At 37.7% G+C, this 18,339-nt stretch overlaps 1 protein-coding gene across 1 annotated transcript in view; it reads left to right on the top strand.

Moving 5' to 3' along the window:
• LOC103896771 (serine/threonine-protein kinase Sgk3) overlaps positions 1-18,339 on the top strand; it is a 35,642-nt gene that overhangs the window by 11,162 nt on the left and 6,141 nt on the right. Inside the window, exons 3-13 of the mRNA XM_009276680.1 lie at positions 1,370-1,453; positions 3,391-3,463; positions 6,327-6,402; positions 12,348-12,435; positions 14,395-14,444; positions 15,676-15,733; positions 16,530-16,613; positions 16,710-16,841; positions 17,063-17,175; positions 17,396-17,432; positions 17,546-17,632. Coding sequence (XP_009274955.1) covers positions 1,370-1,453; positions 3,391-3,463; positions 6,327-6,402; positions 12,348-12,435; positions 14,395-14,444; positions 15,676-15,733; positions 16,530-16,613; positions 16,710-16,841; positions 17,063-17,175; positions 17,396-17,432; positions 17,546-17,632 — 882 coding nt within the window. The remainder of the gene's footprint in view (positions 1-1,369; positions 1,454-3,390; positions 3,464-6,326; positions 6,403-12,347; positions 12,436-14,394; positions 14,445-15,675; positions 15,734-16,529; positions 16,614-16,709; positions 16,842-17,062; positions 17,176-17,395; positions 17,433-17,545; positions 17,633-18,339) is intronic.

The following is an 18,339-nucleotide window of genomic DNA, read 5'->3' as shown; positions in this document are numbered from 1 at the left end:
GTTACTTGGGAGAAGAGACCGACACCCACCTCGCTACAACCTCCTTTCAGGTAGTTGTAGAGAGCAATGAGGTCTCCCCTCAGCCTCCTTTTCTCCAGGCTAAACAACCCCAGTTCCCTCAGCTGCTCCTCATAAGACTTGTTCTCCAGACCCCTCACCAGCCTCGTTGCCCTTCTCTGGACACGCTCCAGCACCTCAACATCCTTCTTGTAGTGAGGGGCCCAAAACTGAACACAGTATTCGAGGTGCGGATTTATGCAGATTTATGCTAATGCTTGTTTAGCAGTATAAGAGAAAGCTAGTTTTCTAAGTAAAGCCTCATCAGCATCCTACTGGATGTTTCTATCCAGCCTCCTGTGTTCCCCAGGGAAGACTGAGAGCAGCTTATTTGAGCAGTTAACATAGCATGAATGCAAATCTCGGGCTAAGGAACTGATGGTGGTGGCTGCCACTTCCACTGAGGGAGTTAAAAAGAGAGAGGTGAGCTGCTGTTGAGGACAGAAGGGAGACTGGGGCATTGGTCCAGTTTTCTACATCAGGAATTAGCAGCCTTCTCCACTCGTTTCCTTGCTGTGCCCATCCTCTCCCCTGAAGGAATAGCCAGGCTCCTTGTGGAAGCACAAGAAGGCAGAGAAGGGAGGTCAACTAGTTGCGTAAGAGACAGGAGAAGCCTGCTGGACACTCAGCTGTCAACCAGATTTATGAAGCCAGGGATTGACGATCTGTCTAGTTACTGGAGTCCTCTGCTGCCGTGGGATTTGAATGGCCAGAACTGTGCAGCGGGTTCCAGCTACGCCTCCCTTGATCCCAGTGCTGTGTATTACGTAACCTGTGCTGTATTTCAGCCACAGCAGCGTGTTTTGCCCCCTGAACAATTGTCACCTGCCAGGATCCTGACTAGTAATAAGTATTCAAGATGTTGCAAGGAACAGTTATCTTTATAACTGCCTTCCATATGTGCTTTCTCTTTAGGTTTTGGTGAAGGCGATCTTCAGTATTTAAATGCTTTACTTCCTTAGTATTAGTCTTTATTATGGATTATCAAGTTGTTAACAAATTTCATAGCAAATTTTTAGACTGCTGTCTGATGGCCAGGTGTTCTTGTTGGACATGAACTAATTTATGAAACTCCATTAAATCAGCTTAAACACCAGCTAAGCAAAAACTATTTCTGTAAAATACCAGGCTCTTCTAATTGTTATTTTAATCATTTGTATTGATGTCTGTATGACAGCTGTAAGAAATATGTAGCTCAACAAGTATGTTTACACAATACATTTAACAGCCTGCCTTTATTTCCACCACAGGATTAAACCCAGGAGGTTTTATTAAACTTTGCTGTTGGCAATAACTTTCTTTGTTACTACAGGTTTACAAAGTGTTGGTCTCAGTTGGCAGAAATGAATGGTTTGTCTTCAGACGGTATGCAGAGTTCGATAAACTCTACAATACAGTAAGTAAAAGGCAAGCTATGGAATCATGCCAGAATAGCACAGAGTAACACTTGTTTGCAGCATTATGGTTTGAGTTAATTCCTTCATTGAGGAGTTTCAGTCAACATTCAATAACCATAGGAGCCTGTTTAAAGAAAATGACAGGGTGGGTGTTTTAAACTTTGGTTTGTTTAAATTTCAAACTCAAAATCCACTTATTTGTCACTTTTTTTATTGTTGCTTGGGATCCTAGTGTAATGAGAGAAACTTGCAATTTACTGATTGTCAAAACATCTGAAATGTGCATTTGTTCATGATGGTAAAAATCACTGCAAAACTTAAAACATCTAGATAGATAAATTGCTCTTAAAATAAGTGTTTTACTTTGAAGTACTGAAAGCTATGAACAAATCCTTGTTTCTTAAAATAAACTTTCTGTTAGGTCAGTCATGGCAATTGCTACCTGCAGTTTCATAGCCAAATTTTGTGGCAGTGGTCCAAATAAAATAGGCCTCTTCTGCAACCAAGTACGGATTTCTTGGGTTGGTTGCTAGAAGAGGATTTTGTCCCTTTTACATAGCGGGCAAGTGGGGCAAATACTTGCTCAGATGTGCAGTCTGTTATATGTCCCGTGTCCGTGCTTTTCTCCAGTTCCTCATGTTTAGAGCCCACAATTTGTGCTTTAACAAAAGAAATAATTCCTCTGTGATCCCCATAAGAAAAGATTACCAGCTGCTTATCTGTGCCTCCATTTCCCTTTCATTGCCCCAGTGGGAAGTAGTCAGGCTTTTTTCCCTTCTGCCTCGCTGTACATGGATTTATATGTGACAGTGGTGTACAAATGCAGGCAGTGAGCTTGGAGCTGTCTCACAAGGTCTGAGCTGAAGTCAGCCTGGATGCACCATGCTATGCTTTGCCTGGATCTTGGGATAGACTTGCAAGTGATGTGAAAACAAAGTATCCCCTATTCGATACCTGCAGAGTGAGTGTTGGTGATCCGGTTCCCTTTGCCACATTGTCTTGCTATTCAGATTAGCATTGCTCTGCTGAAATTGGTTCAGCGCTGGTCTTTCTAACGTGTGTAGTGGTGGAGGTCCTGGGGAAGCATAACCAGGAGGACGTTTAGTCCAGTTTCTATTCAGTGTAATTCATATAGTATAGTACACCAACTAACTGGAAGAGATACTGATGTTTCTAAGGAAAGACAAATTGCCAGCTACTGTATTAGAAAACTATCTCTTTAAGAGGATGAGAGTAAGATTGCTCTTCCCTGGAGCGCTTGAAGATGAAGCAAATGTAATCAAAGCTTGACTCGTGTCAGGTTTTTTTGATAAATTCAGTACTGTTGTATATGATCTTCTGGTCAGTTTATCAAGTGTAGAATATAATCAAATTATCAAATGCAGTATTGTAAAACAGGCTATTCATCTATTTACATTTTTGACTTAGGGGTAGACCACCTGTGGTTTCTGAAGCTTTAAGAATGTTGTTTGGGCAAAAACCAAAGGCCTGTATCCCTGACCCAACTTAAACCTTATGCGTATGTCCCTCTGTAAGCAGACAAGAAAAAAAACAAACCCGAGAGAGAGAGAATTGATGGAGGAAGGAAGTAAAGAGGAGAATAAAACCAAGATTGAAATTCTAGCTTACTTTTTTAATCTGAGGCAAGTGGAAAATCATTTTGCCAATATTGCAGAAGATAGCTGCAGTAGTCCATAGCTTTCTAAAGTGAGATGGCCTTTGAATTTAAAAGGGTATGACTGGTGCAAACAAACAGGTTGTTTTGGGTTTGTTTTTTCTTTTTCCTCTAAATGTATAAGTAGAGAAGATGGTAGAGAGGAGCAGAATTACTAATAATCAGATGTTCAAACTGTTCGTCAGAAAACAAACAAAATGCAATTATTTCTAGGTACTTTGATGTCTAAGCATAATCCGATTGTATGTGTTTTGTCTACAGCTAAAGAAGCAATTTCCCACCATGAACCTGAAGATTCCAGCTAAAAGAATATTTGGAGATAATTTTGATCCCGGTAAGTTATCATCTTGTTACTCATTTTGTCGGTTTCTTTATATGAAAATTGATCTATTCCAGCCTACAAGAACCTATCTTAGATGAATTTTACACCAGTCCTTAAAACAGTGACTAAAGCAAAGTTTAATCATGCTTCAGTCAAGAACAGGAACTAGCGTAGGTAGGTATTCTACCTTGTGATCTTGAACAAAGTATTGCTTAGTGGCCCAGTGCCTCTCGTGCTGAAGGCTATAGCTCCTCGCAACCCTCCCATATTCAGGATTATGAGAGATTTTGAACTGTCAGGTGTAATCTCTCTTCTATAAAAGCAAAAGCCAAACCCCAAATTCTTCTAAACATATGCCTAGTAAATTTTAAACTTCCTTTGTGTGACTTCCCCCCCCCCTCTGAAAAATGAAATCACTAAAGGATTTATCTTTGAAGGCTTTTGAACTCTCTGTATCTAAATGTGCTTCCTTGTACAGTTTAGATGAAAATGAACCTCTTCCTGTTGTTCTATTTACAGAAGCCTGTCTGATATGAACATGATGTGATCCGGTTAGCAGTGATAGGTGCAAATTAAGCTTGCTTTGTCCACATCAAAATACTAATGGAAAATCACTTGTAAAGTGCATTGAATTAACCTAGGTGGCACCACCAATGAATAAATAAAAAGGCAAATGGGAGGCCAGGCCTTTGCTCTGTGTGTTTATACGCTTCACTCAGGCCATTTTTACTTCAGGGTTTTCCTGATGGTCATTGGGAACCTCCCAGCCTCCCCTGGCTTGCTGATGTGATCAGACTGTGTTTGTAGTTTCAGCTCCTCCTGCACCTGTTTCAAGCATGTAATTTTCTCATTTGGAGAACAAATGGATCCAAAGGTGTTGAACTTATTGGGATGTGTTGTTTTGGGTTTTTGAAAGTTGTTTCAAACAATTTTTGGCAGTGACAGTTAATCATCTGGATCCTGACATGAAACTCCCTTTTATTTTTTTATTAAAATAATCAAATACAAGTACCCAGGCTCTGATGTCCGCTTCAAATGAAGATGTAAATGATTGCCAAAAGTTCTGCATGTATTATGTCTACAGGGACTTCTTGTTTTGTTTTGGTTTCTTTCCTTTCCTCTGACCTTGGGTTTTTCAGAGCTGGCTGAAGACGTAGTAATGTCATGCATGCTGTACAGCGAAATGTACAGGTGGATTTCTTGGAGTCAAATTTAGGAAACTGGAGTTTAAATGGGGGGGGGATGACCCAAAACCCTAAAACTTTGTTTTACATATATAGTTTTAATAAAGTTCTCAGACCTGTTTTAAATTTCCATGAACTATCCTGAAATCCTTGAAGCATGAGAAACTAAATAGTTCTCAAGATGTTTCTTGCTGGGGGACAGGGTGGAGATGGAGCCATGATGCTCATTTAAATAATTCTTTATTGTAACACTGATTTATTGAAGCTTTGATGTGATGTTTCTGCTGGCTTCTGAAATAAGTCACATACTTTACAAATGGTGGAAAGGTATTCTACTTCTGTCAATCCATGCTTGGGTATGCAGCATTGTACTATTGCATTGGGGTCGTAAGTGCAGTAGAGTGAAACTTATATATCCCTTTTCCCAAAGTCATACCAAAAATACTGTCATAACATACATTGTCATCTAAACACTCCATTTTTATTGTCGCTTAGGTTATTTCAAAGTTAATCTTGTTTTAACTTGAAAAATGGGGCAGAGGGAAATCATAGAAACCAGTCAGAATACAGAACTAGAAAATTACAGAATACATTAGAGCTGACGTGATGCAGGTGTTTTATCTTCAACAGCGTGGATAGCTGTGTAGGCTTAGTGTGGCTGATTGCATTGTACATCCACCATACTGAAACTGCTGATGTTAGTGACTCCCGTAAGATCTTTATGCAGATTTACCTTCCTGTTTGATGTCAGTAATTTGGGATTATTAAATGCCCTAACAAGGGTTTAGGGATTTCATCCCTGAAACAATATGAACATTTTTCTTAATATTTGAAATACAGCTTTTAATTGAAATTTAATTTTAATTTAAAATTTTAATAGTTGTCAGTAATCTATATGTGACAGAATCATTGGAATACCTTAAAAGTTAATACAGAAGAGAGTATTCTTTTTCCATACAAATTATTGTTGATATGAGTAATGAAAAACTAGATTATTCTGTTTTACACTTTATTTCATGTTAGAGCTCTCTTTCTATTTCAAGTCCCTTGTGTATCTTTCCATATTGCTCAAGAAAAGTTATGTGTGTTAAGCTTTGGATGAAGGTGGAGATTCCGAGTATTTATTTATTTTTTTTTACGTTAGAGATGATGTCCAAAATGGAAAAAAAACCCACCATTTTAATTAGTTATCTTTAATGGTTACATCTGAGTGCCTGCTGGCTGGATGAATTGTGCAACTTTCCCACTGCCATACGTATATTATGGAACTATGCTGCTTGGTGGGACTGTTCGTGTAAAAACTTGACTTGTGCAATTGATGTCGAGTTTTGCCTGTGGCTTTTTTCTGAGTGGAATGAGGCCCTGAAGGGCTCACCCGTGCAACAAAGGCTGCACAGGTTAGCCCACTGTGGTTACATGCTGTTCTTGGAGCAATTCAGTGCACTTTTAATCCACCTGGCTTTCTGCATTGTCAGGTAGTGTAGCAGAGAAACTGAAATTTGTTCTCTCACCTCACTTGAGTGTTTTAAGCTTATGATTTTCATATACAGAACCAATCATGAACCAGTCTCTCTTTAACTGCTGTTCAAGTCCTAAAAAAACCTAAATTTGAAAATAAGTCTTTTTCACAGCCTGGCTGATCATTCTAATAAATCTCTCTCCTTTTTTTTTTTTTTTTTTGCCCGCCCCAGATTTCATTAAACAGAGAAGAGCAGGACTGAATGAATTCATTCAGAATTTAGTTAGACAGCCAGAGCTATGCAACCAGTAAGTAGTTTCATTTCTGTTTTATAAGGACTATTTAAAAGACATGAGATGTCAAATACAACATTGCAAATTAAGTACTTTTAACCAGAAAATGTATTCTACCTGTTCAGTGCTCTTAAGTGTAATAAATAAACTTTAATATGGCTGTTCATTCCTTCAGGAAAAAAATCTACAGACTGATGAACATTATAAAGATGCCTTTGTTTTCTGAAAACTGATTGACAAATAAACGTGCAGACAATTAACTAATTTTAGTTCAAGAGGCACAGATTCCAGCGTAAACTCCATTGCTGCAGGGCAGGTGTTTGTTTTGCCGATAGCTTTACTGTTTGAGAACTCCACTGTCACTTGCTACTACATAGTCCTTCTGGGAGTAAGTCACTGCCTGCATCCTTTTGTTAGAGCAGTTCATGTGTCTACTCCAGAACTTGTTTTAAGCCTGTTAACCAAGTAGCTTAATCAGCTTGCTTAGGTGGTTTGGAATAACCAAGCTGACCTGCCTAAAGCAAATGAATAAGCTTGCACATAAACTGTTCTGTCAGAAGAACTGCAGGTATGTTAACCTCCATCAGTGGGACGGTGATGAATGAGAGATGGTGATATGCTCGAGTCAGCTCCAGTTAAATCTGGAGGACAGCGCTTCTGTTTGTGAACTGATTTGGGGTGTAAACTGCAGTTTTTTCTTTCAGTTTAAATCTATACCTAATCAGTTTAAACTAAATCCATGCAGCTTTCTATGTTACTTGAACTAGTAAAATGTTAATGCTCTATGTTTGGCTTTAGTGTTGAGTAAATGTCTTTAATACATATGCTTTGTTTAATTAGCCCATCTGTACAACCTGTGAAACTGCCAGTTTCCCACAGGAAAAAAAAATCTAACAGAATATTGCTGTGGTTTGCAGTGTGCAGTCAGATTTTTTTTTTTCCCCCCAACAAATGAACTATTTAATGTCCTATTAACCTGACATATGTACTTCCTTTCTTTTTTGGAAAAAACCAAGCATTTTATATATACTTCCTTGTCATAAGTGGAAAAAATTTTGAAACAAAGTCTTTACGGTGGAATAGTTTTCCACTAGAACAAATACTGTGAGGTTTGTGGTCGTAGTCGTGTTCTTCTCTGGGAAAGAATAGAAAGCACTTTAAAATAGTCCTATTAACCTGACATATGTACTTCCTTTCTTTTTTGGAAAAAACCAAGCATTTTATATATACTTCCTTGTCATAAGTGGAAAAAATTTTGAAACAAAGTCTTTACGGTGGAATAGTTTTCCACTAGAACAAATACTGTGAGGTTTGTGGTCGTAGTCGTGTTCTTCTCTGGGAAAGAATAGAAAGCACTTTAAAATAAATAATTATTGAAAGCTAATCTGTTTTGTTACATTAGGAAAGGACACTGGTTTTATTTAGCACAACCCCACCCCTGTTTGGTTGTCAGTATGTCCAACTACAAAATACTTTGTCTCAAAACATACTATTATTTGTTCTCCAAAGGTAAAATGGTACTTTTCTTTTTTTTATGCCCATCACAAAAAGGTGTGCTTAAAAAAAAAAGCCAAACCTCAAATCCACTTGCCTTCTTAAATTTTTGTGAGCTTTTAAAATTGTTTTACGCTCAAATACGTCTGTAGCTGAATCTTATGTTCTTTAACATGGCACTTAGCCTGTCTGATCCATTAAAACTAACTTAAATCAGTATTGAGAAATAGGTCTTATAAAGTGTTTTGGTGCTGTTGAAAGTGTGTTAAATAAAAAGCTTATTAGGCATAGTTCTACAATAAAAACAAAATAGAGACTGAAGTTTGTCTTGTGCTGTTCTCCTCCACCCCACCCTTAAAGTAAGTGATTTATGTGGGAGAAAAAGCAAGCCTTTAATTCACAATTCAGTGCAAAAGCATTTACTTTTATAGTAATTTCTGTGTTTTTCTTTTAATAACTGCAGGGTACTTTGTTTTTCTGGAGTGAGCTTTTACTTTTTGCAGTGCTCCATTCCAACAAATCATATTAATAATTACATAATCTGTCACCTTTTCTATGTGCCAATGAATGTTATTAGTGAAGAAATACCAAAACTTTATGACCGTGGTTGTAATGATTTTTTTTTTTTGTAAAATCTGCTAGAAACTACTCAAGGAATATGTGGTGACTGAGTCTTCACAGATAGTCCACATCCTTGCTTTCTTAGACTGTTTTGCTTTAATGTGGTAATTAAATTTGATATTAGGTAAAATAAGTCATGTAAAGTTAGTAATGTACAAGAAAGACTTAGGGGGTTATGCATTCTCACAGAACTTTAAGGAAGTCCACCTTCCACTACATCTTTTAAGCTTTAAAACCAGTATCAGGATGTCACATTTTTAAGTCCTACCTAGGAAAACTGTTTCACTAAAAGCTTAAGGATGGTTCATGATAATGTCCTCATTTCTGGAAGGGAAGGCACCTGAACATCTGAATTGAAAAGTACAGATGTCAGATTCAGTGTGTCCAAGATGGTAATATTTACATTATTCTCTGAAACATGCAGCACTGTGTTCTTCCCACCCCCCCTTCCTTCAGTGGACTTTGTTCTTGGGTCTAACATGTTTGTTGAATATTGTATCAAAGCCAAACCTTTCTGCTCAATAATAAACCCAACAAAAACCTAAAGTGCGTTAGAGTGATTAGAGAGACCCTGTAATGGTTGATAAGGATTTTCCTGCAATCATTGTCAGATGGAATATGGGGCAAGATGGATTGGCTTAGACCAAATTGGGAGTTAAGTGGACTAGCTTCAAGCTGAGAACTTGCTCCTGCGGATAGAATGCAGATGTTGAGGAAAAAAAAAAAAAAAAAAAGTCAGAAGGGATAGAGGTCTGATAATGCATTGCCCTTGCTGACTGGATAGGAGCTGGGAGTTGGTCACTTGTGAGCACTGTGAGGCCCCCTAAATCACTGAGCAACTATTCAAATTGGGCTGCTCGCCCCCTCAAATGTAGGTCTTCACTGAAAAAGTAACGCATTTAATTGTCTATCAGAACATATCCAAAGAAAATTTGTTTGAATCCGAATGTATAATAGAGAATGCATTAAAGATGTAACGTAGTTATTTTTAAGTAGTCCAAAGTAGCTTCTTAATGAAAATGAGAACACTTGCGTAACACTTGAAGAACTCAAGGATGACAATACCCTGCAACCTCTATGGGGAAATGAGTTACCACTTCCTTAAGTGAGAAGCGGGGTTCTGCATTTGTTCCCTAGAAGAATACCAGAGTGACTAGATTTTTCTGGTTTCAAAGTCTGATGAATATAAAAATGAGTATGGAACTCCTGGATTGTAAGATCTTGCAGTCCATGTTGGGGAAAGCAAACCTTGCATTACATTAGTTGTGCTCTTTTAAAATCACTGTGGCTTTTTGAGCCTTTGCTTTCTGTAGGAAAGATAGCAGTGTTTTACTTTTTTTTTTAAAGGTGAGTGGAGAAGAGGGAGGAGCTGGGCACCATTATTTAAATAAAGTGTCTCTTAAACATTAAGGTTCTGTCACTGACAATTTTACCATTTTGCTTCAAAATTTGTGTAACTTTTTGGGCTTGTTCATATTTGTGGGTGTGTCCAAAATTTTTGTGCCGCTTCATATGTTTCTGCAGGAAGGGTAATGCAGAACAAGTATCACAGAAGGAACCGTATTTAGGCAGAGCTTGACACCCCTTCGTGGATTTCAGAGATAATCCATAAACTAAATTTATCCAGTCAATCATAAAAATCCAGACAAGAACAACTTTTGCTGGTAGTATATGTACAATGTATATCGAGCATCCCTTTAAACTGTTTTCTTGGTCCTTTTAATTTGATATGTGAGCTTATTTTAGGAATAGTTTCAGTGTATTTTAAAATACATTGAGTTAATACTTGTGAGCTAATACAGCACAGAAGTCCTACCAATCTGTATAGCGTTTTGCATAATTTGCTGCAATCTTGGCTAAGAAATTGGTACATTAAACTTTTTCTTTTTAATCACTACTTCTTTGCAGTGCTTTTAAATTTACAAATGTGAACAATGTAACATTGATCAGTTATGTTTCTGGCTGCCATGTATTGCGGAGATTGTTGAATGCCCTGCAACTGTACAGCAGCCTTTTACTGTGAATGTGCTGGGTTTTTTTTCTGCTGTGAATTCAGTCATGGACAAAGTTACTGTAGTAACTATTTGAGATGTATTACAACATGCTCTATTTAATCACCCAGTTGTCCAGAATAATTAATGCTGAAAGGTAATTAAGGTCTGGTTTTGTTGTTCTGTCTAGTGAAAAGCATTAGCCATAACTTTATATTCTTGATGTTATGATATCCAAAGATTTTGAAACTTATTGTTGCATCATGAGCCAATATTACTACAATATTCAAACCACAGTGATTTTTTGTCTTCCTGGGACTCAGGATGCAAAACAGACCCTGAAATAGGTCAGAATTTGGGGTTCATATAAGATGGGAAGAATTAAACTGAAATGGTGGTGGGAAATTGTGTGACCAGTCTTGTTGCTGTATTTTAAACCTGAAAGGCTGAAGGTAACTGAAACAGATTTCAAATAGGGTTTAGGAATACAGAATGTAAGCAATGGAGACTGGGAGCCTCAGATAGCATAGGACATGAATTAAGTTCAGTAATGCTAATGTGAAATACAGGAGCTGGAGGAATGTCAGAAACAGCTCATCTCTTCTGATCCTCACTTTACAGAAGTGTGGAGGGTGAAATGGATTGAAAATAGCAAAGCAAGTGTGTCTGCTTCTTATATAAAACTACCCTATTTTATATATACTAGGGATAAGATAAAAGAGCAGCTCCATAGTAAGTTAATGCTTTTCCTGTACTGAATGGCTTATGCAGAGTTTGTCGGTGGCTGCCCTGAGACCTTCTCAAAGAACTTTATCTCTAAAATTTTGGTAAGATTCTTCCTTGATAAGCAGGTTGCCTTTAGTGAACTGAAGGAACTTGAAAGATTCAAGTCATCTCTTCAAGTGGTATATAGGCTATACGTGATATCCATTTGTTTAGGAATTAATTTTGCCTCACTTGTATTACATTATTCTTCACTCCCTCACTGTGCTGTGGTTAAGACAGACATTACTTTCTTTTGAACTTACTGTTGGGTAAGCCTTGCCTCCTGGGAGCGGGTTCTCAGAATTCTTTTACTTTCTGTCCTTTGTCCCAGTCCTCCTCCCCCAGGCCCCACCAAGACAGAACCTAGAAACCAATGCTGACCTTAAAATGCATCTCCTTAGGGATGTTTCCCCCTATTCCTGTGGGAAGCTTGTAGTCTCTCTTGCTGGTTCCTGAAGGATAGTGTTTCTGTTCTGCATCTGACTGGAAGGATGTCTTACGTTGTCTTGTCAGTGCCCAGCTAGAATGCGTTCTGAATACAAAATCTCCATCTTCCGCTTTAAAGTGAATGGGGACAGGAATGTTCCTACCATGTGCCTCTTGGGACATGCATCTCTCTTTGGGATACAGACTATTTATTTCATTCTGTATTGTGTTGGACTATTTCATTAATTTTGGAAAACTAAAAACGGTTTTAAACTTTTCAGTTTTTTGAAAGAAAGTTGGTTTCCTGGTGGTTGCTAGCCAGTTAGAACTCATACTTTGGATAGTGTTCTTTCTTCTGATAATTACCTTTCAGTGCAGTTCTGCAGAGCATTTCCTTATGAAGTCTTCACATACATATACTTTAACATGTCAGGTTTTTTGGAAGTGGAAAATTTTATGTACTGTATGTAACACATTTAGCAGTTGAATTATGTTGCTATAAAACCATTTCTTGTACACAGTCCTTAATTACCAGAACTTAAATATAAAACTTTGTGATGAGTAACTCCTCTGTACACTGCTGTTTAATCCTATGCTTCCTATAGTTATGGCTGAAAATCATGCAGATTATTGGTGTGCTAATGAAGTTAACTGTGTTTCTAGCCCAGATGTCAGAGCATTTCTTCAGATGGATAACCCAAAACACCAGTCGGATCCATCTGAGGATGAAGATGAAAGGAGCAGTCGGAAGGTAGTAAAACAGAAGTAGAAGAGTCTTCTAAATTTTAGTTACTTGAGGGCAATCTTAGCTATATTGTTTACTGAAAATTACTGGTTTGTTTCGCAGCAAATCCCCTCCATGCTCTTTTAAACAAATGTGTTCCACTGTGGGCTGCAAGATACTTTTCTGTCAGATGTGAACTGCAGAGAGGGGTAAAAGTGATGGCTAGCTTTGTCTTGCTTCTTCCCCACTTGCTATATGGGTTAAAGAAACACAGCTTTAGTCATAGCTTAGCTGTCACCGTTTTTGCAGTCTCTTCAAAGATTCTTGCTAAGAACATCTGGCAAGGAGCAGGGGAGATTGAATGTTTAATCGTTGTTTTGTTTGCTTGTGTGTTGGTTTTCTTAAAATAGGGGGAGAAATATAATTCTCGGGAAGGGGGAGGGGGGAATGCAGTCTTTCTAAAAGTCCCTCAGGAGCAAGGATGGATTTGATATCATTTCACATATAACACTGTGTGAGGTCTGAAGCCTCTTTTGTCACAAAAGCCACTACATAGCTAGATGGATTCTCTGAAAATTAATTTACAGCCTCCAGAAACAGTGCTGTTTGAAAAAAGTAGTATTTCTAGGAAGGCAGAAGTGCCATATTTAAACTTGTTTTCTCTATGGCTTACTTCTTGGCATACAGATGTGATCTTAGTACTTTTCTTCTTATTCAGCCCCTGTTAAAGATGTAAGAGTTGTTGTTTTGGTTTGTGTGTGATCCACAGCAGATCTAGTGTTTTCTGAAAGTTTCACTTCCAAAGATGCCAGTCTTTGCTGCCTTTTTTTTTTAAGTGCTTGACAGCACTGTGAGCATGCAGCAAAACTCTAATTTAAAATACCCGTTTCCTCCTCCTTTGAAAGGTATTTTAAGTAATGTGGAATGATCTAAACCTTCTGTGGAAAATTAATGATGTGTCATGCCACAACAAATTCCAAAATAGGAAGAGAGCTAATGGACCATACTTTTTGATAGAAAATTCACCTTCTCGTTACTGTAAGTTATGAAGCTGAAGAATAAGGAACAAAAACAAGCCCTCAAGAAAAGAAAAATCTTAAAACTTATATAGTAGCTTTTTTAAAACTGTCCAGTACTATTGTGTGATTGGCTCTTATTAGTGAATAGTAGTATCCAGCACTGCTGTCAGGGCATTCTCTGCTGCTGTAGGAGTACTGGTTTTGTGATGCCCGCTAGCCTGTCCCCAGGTGACTTGTCTTTGAATGCAGTTTATCCTTCTCTGATAAAGTCCAAAACCACAATGAGGGTACAAATACTGCTTTTTTAATCAGAAACAAAAGGGAGAAAATTACCTAAACGACAGTGGCTTCCTCCTCTCCTTGTAACTTACAAATTCTGCCTGGGTGTGTACTGGTAAGAGTCATGCCATTCCTGGAATTGAGTTAGTTAACCTTTAATGTCAGGATAGAAAAGGTCGGTAATGTTTTTCTTGGGGCGGGGAGAATGTTCACTTTTTTTTTTAAGCACCATGTCTTTCACTAATGCTGCTTGCATAAACAGTGTGGGTTTAAAATTATTTTATTGGTAAGATCTTGGAAAATTTATAATAAAAGGTAGAAAATATATTCCTAGAGCAACTACAGAAAGGGTTAAATTCTGGATGAGGAACAAGTTGTTTGTTGACACGCTCTTAAATTTTTGTTCCTAATCTTGTCCTCTGTGTCTGGACACAATTATTTTATTACCTTCATCCTTGAATATGATGTGTGTAGAAATAATATGTGACAAGGTGATGATGGCCAGATAGTTCAACTCACGAAGTTCCCAATCTGTATGTTAGATCTCTTCAGAAATCTAATGTAACAAGTGTGAAGGTATGGATTGAGCAAATTAGTAGAGTATTTTGAAATTAATATTGGTTGAAATACAAGAGAGAATTTAAAAAAAAAAAAAATTAAAAATAAACCTCTTTGTCTCTCCCAACAGCTAAACTCTACCTCACAGAATATCAACTTGGGACCATCTGGAAATCCTCAGTATGCTTCAATTAAATTGAATTAAAATGAAATGAAATTTAATATAAAATCTTTATTTTAATGAAATTTTATTAAAATTAATTTTAAAACCTGAAAAATTAGACTGAGTGTAATAGTTAATAGTATGAAAAGTTCTTTGGCTATATGCCTTTATTTATTAATTTGTACTGCTCAGGAGGAAGCAAAACATTGAATCTTGTGCTACATAAACAACCGCTGTTAAAATATTTTTTCCTTTTAAGCTTCCGATCTTGTTAGGCTGCTATCCTTTTACTTAAGGATGCTGTAGCAAAGATGACAAGTCTTGGGAGTGGTTGCACAACTGTTAAGAATGTGAATGGTTTCCGAAAACAAGTTTGTTTTAATGCATGGCAAAGGAGCAGCTTGCCTTGTTGATACTACAAACCTAGTTACTGCCGTCATAATTTGCTTCTCTGCTGTCTTCTGTAGAGTTTCTGTTCTCAGTTCTGTGTGAATCTGTGCTTTTCTCATCTAGGAGATGACTGCTATTTTGGTTTTGCTTCCCTCACAGATTTGTTCTGGGCTAACAGGAGGAAAATGCTTAATAGATTACAATAAGAAATGAAATTTAAGAGTACTTCCCGTCAGGGGCAATAAATGGAGAGGTGTATGGTGATGTAACTGTTGTTTTGGAATTTGAAAACATGGATAATTGTTTTGCTGACAAAAATATCTCTGCATTGTATTTAGGAAAAAGTGAGGGAATCCTGGGAAATAACTGAAAGGAGTGGTGATGTGGGAAGTGGAAAAAACGAGAGTGAGTTCATACATACCCACACAGAAGAGGAAGGTGTTAGGGTGTCCCTCCTCTTGCTGTAATTTAAAATGAGAGAGGAATAGATGGAGGGAAGGATGGGATAAGCAAAGAGAGAACAGATAACAAACTTGGTCTGTCCTTCCTTCCCTCATGTAAGCTTGAGAATCCACTTGCTCCTCCTTTACATCTTAAACTTACAAAATAAAATAAACTCGAAGGATGCAACTTGAACACTTTCCCTGGAGGAAAATGGAATTGCAAAATGCAGAGGAGTCGTCTCCCAAGGGAAAGGTCTGCAGAAGTCTAGGTGTTGGGTAGAATGAAGAATAAAGGAAGGTGCTAACAGACTGTTCTTCTCACATTACAACTCAAGGGCTACACTAGACAGCCGTACAGCTATAAAGCTTGTAATTTCTACCCAGATGACCTGTCTTCTTCCTAAATATCTTTCAGTGCTAAACCAACAGACTTTGATTTCCTGAAAGTCATTGGGAAAGGCAGCTTTGGCAAGGTGAGCTTTCTTATTACTGTGTCTTATCCTGGTGCAAGGATGCTAGCTGGTGTCTTGTGCATAGTGACTGTTGGCGAGACTTGGCCAGAGGTTTTGGAAGTGGTGTCAGTCTAGGGTGGCGTATAAACTGTCGTATTGGATCCCTGTTGCTGCTTCTTTATAGCCCTGCCATTTTTTCCCTGTTGCGGCAGTTGGCTGCCTCTGTCACTTGTTGGGAGTAACAAAAGGGAGGGTTTCCCTTTCTCGTTAAGAGCAATAGGGATCCTCTGTTTCCCCCAGAGAGGAAGGGAGGTACCCCTGTGCTTATGCAGCAGCTGGAGTACGAATCGTGCATTTCCCTTTGGCATGGACTGTTTGTCAAACCCCTAATGCTATGGAGCAGTGTGAGCGACAGCCCATTGAAAAGTGACTGAAATATTGATATTCTACAAAGATGCAACAGAGAATCCCTCTTTAAATCTTTGTTTTCAGGTTATTTTTCAAGTTGTTTTCCATTAAATTATCTGTAAAACTTACAAAACCAGCTGAAATTGGTCTTGATAGAGATTCAGCAGGTCCTGGAAAATAAATGTTATAATTCGGTTCTTTCATGATAACACTATCATGACAGATTTTACTGAACTGTAAGCTCACTCTATTGATGATGATATTGCTGATTGACTATATTAAAAGCAAAGAAACTTTATTGTGAAAAAATAGCACGAATACTTTCCAGTTATGCTGAAATGATGAAAATACTACTAATAAAACGTGAACTGCAACAAGCACTTTTCTTCATTTGTTTTGAATTTCACAGGTTCTTCTTGCAAAACGAAAACTGGATGGGAAATACTATGCTGTCAAAGTGCTGCAGAAAAAAATTGTTCTTAATAGGAAAGAGGTGAAGAGAAATACTCTTTCTCCACCCACCTCCCTTCCCTTTTCCCTTAATTACAGAATCATTCCTGTTTACTTATTGATCTTTACTTCCTTACAGCAAAAACATATTATGGCTGAACGTAATGTGCTTTTGAAAAATGTGAAACATCCATTTTTGGTGGGATTACATTACTCATTCCAAACAACAGAAAAGCTTTACTTTGTCCTGGATTTTGTTAATGGAGGAGAGGTATGTGGTGGTTGCGTTCTGGATTTGAGTCTCTCTATTTTGCTAATTCTAGGTGGGAGGAACGAAATGATCCTTTACAATGGGCTGTGATCAGTATTCTCCCAATTTTGAAAATCCTATTATGGACAGCTAAATAAAATTACTTTTTACTGTTAAAATTATATGTTATTAACCTGGGGTTTTGTGTGTAATGTTCTTATTTACTATTTGCGTATTTACAGCTGTTCTTTCACTTACAAAGAGAACGTTCCTTTCCTGAGCACAGAGCCAGATTTTATGCTGCTGAAATAGCCAGTGCACTGGGCTACTTACACTCCATAAATATAGTGTACAGGTAAGTTTCTGAAATGTATCCTTGTCCTGCAGAAGTTCAAAATAGGACAAATTACTGAATAAAAACCACTACGTGAAATCATCTTACGGGAAACTTGAACATAAGAATTTCACCAAAACTTGGAAGCTTTCAGCTGAAGAATAAAAGTCCTTGCCTCTGAAGCTCTTGTGTTAGTGACTGCTGTTTTGAATTAATACGATTTTTTTCTTTTTTAAAATAGGGATTTAAAACCAGAAAACATTCTCCTAGATTCACTAGTAAGTAGGCAATATTATTTTTGGTTTTCTGTGTTCTCTCACAAAATTGACACTTACGTGTATTGACATGTTGACCATGTTCTGTTTTTAAAATACTGCTCTTTATTAAACAGGGTCACGTTGTGTTGACAGACTTTGGACTTTGTAAAGAAGGGATTGCAAGTTCTGATACCACTGCAACTTTTTGTGGGACACCAGAAGTATGTTGGCAACTTTCGTGGTTTTCTGACTAGTAATTAATGACTATTATTATTTGTGTAACTGGAAGATCAAATACTCCATTTTGTACTGTTGGAGACTTGCATTCTTTTAACAAGCTCTTCCATGAAACCAAACCAAAGACAAGCTTCCTGCAGATCTGTTCTTTGTCCTTTTTACTAATACACAGTGTCTCCTACTTACTACCCACATCCCCATAACGCATCTCTTCCTCCTTTTTTCCAGCCCTTTTCAAACATTCTGTTCCTCCCATGTCTCCTGACTGCTGGCTAGACACAGGACAGTTAGCTTGTGTAACGGCTGCAACAGATTTGGCAATATGAATCTGCTTAGCACATTCTGCCACTGATTTTTAGTAAGTTTATAAGGACTTAAGATCTGTGAGTCTTGAGCAAATTTTGCATATGCGTGAAACTGAACTTGCTGACTGAGTTAATTCTACTCTGTTGTCTCTTTTTACTAAGAAAACTAGGCTGGAAGACTCAGAATCTGGAAGTCTTGAACACATATGAGGGATTCACTGAGATGCCAGGATTAGTGGCTTTGAGAATTTGATAAACATACTTTAAATTACAGAAAAGGCCTTTGAAGGCAGTGAAGGATGAGTGAGGAGTAGCATTTAGCTGAAACGTTTGAACTCAAAAAAAAAAAAAAAAAAAAAGAGGGGGCAACAAGGGAAAAATAATCC

This window comes from Aptenodytes forsteri, unplaced genomic scaffold (genome assembly GCF_000699145.1).
Source record: "Aptenodytes forsteri isolate BGI_AS27 unplaced genomic scaffold, ASM69914v1 Scaffold411, whole genome shotgun sequence".
Classification (NCBI taxonomy): domain Eukaryota; kingdom Metazoa; phylum Chordata; class Aves; order Sphenisciformes; family Spheniscidae; genus Aptenodytes; species Aptenodytes forsteri.
The sequence above is the reverse complement of the archived record's forward strand: the minus strand, read 5'-3'. Positions and strand labels throughout refer to the sequence as shown.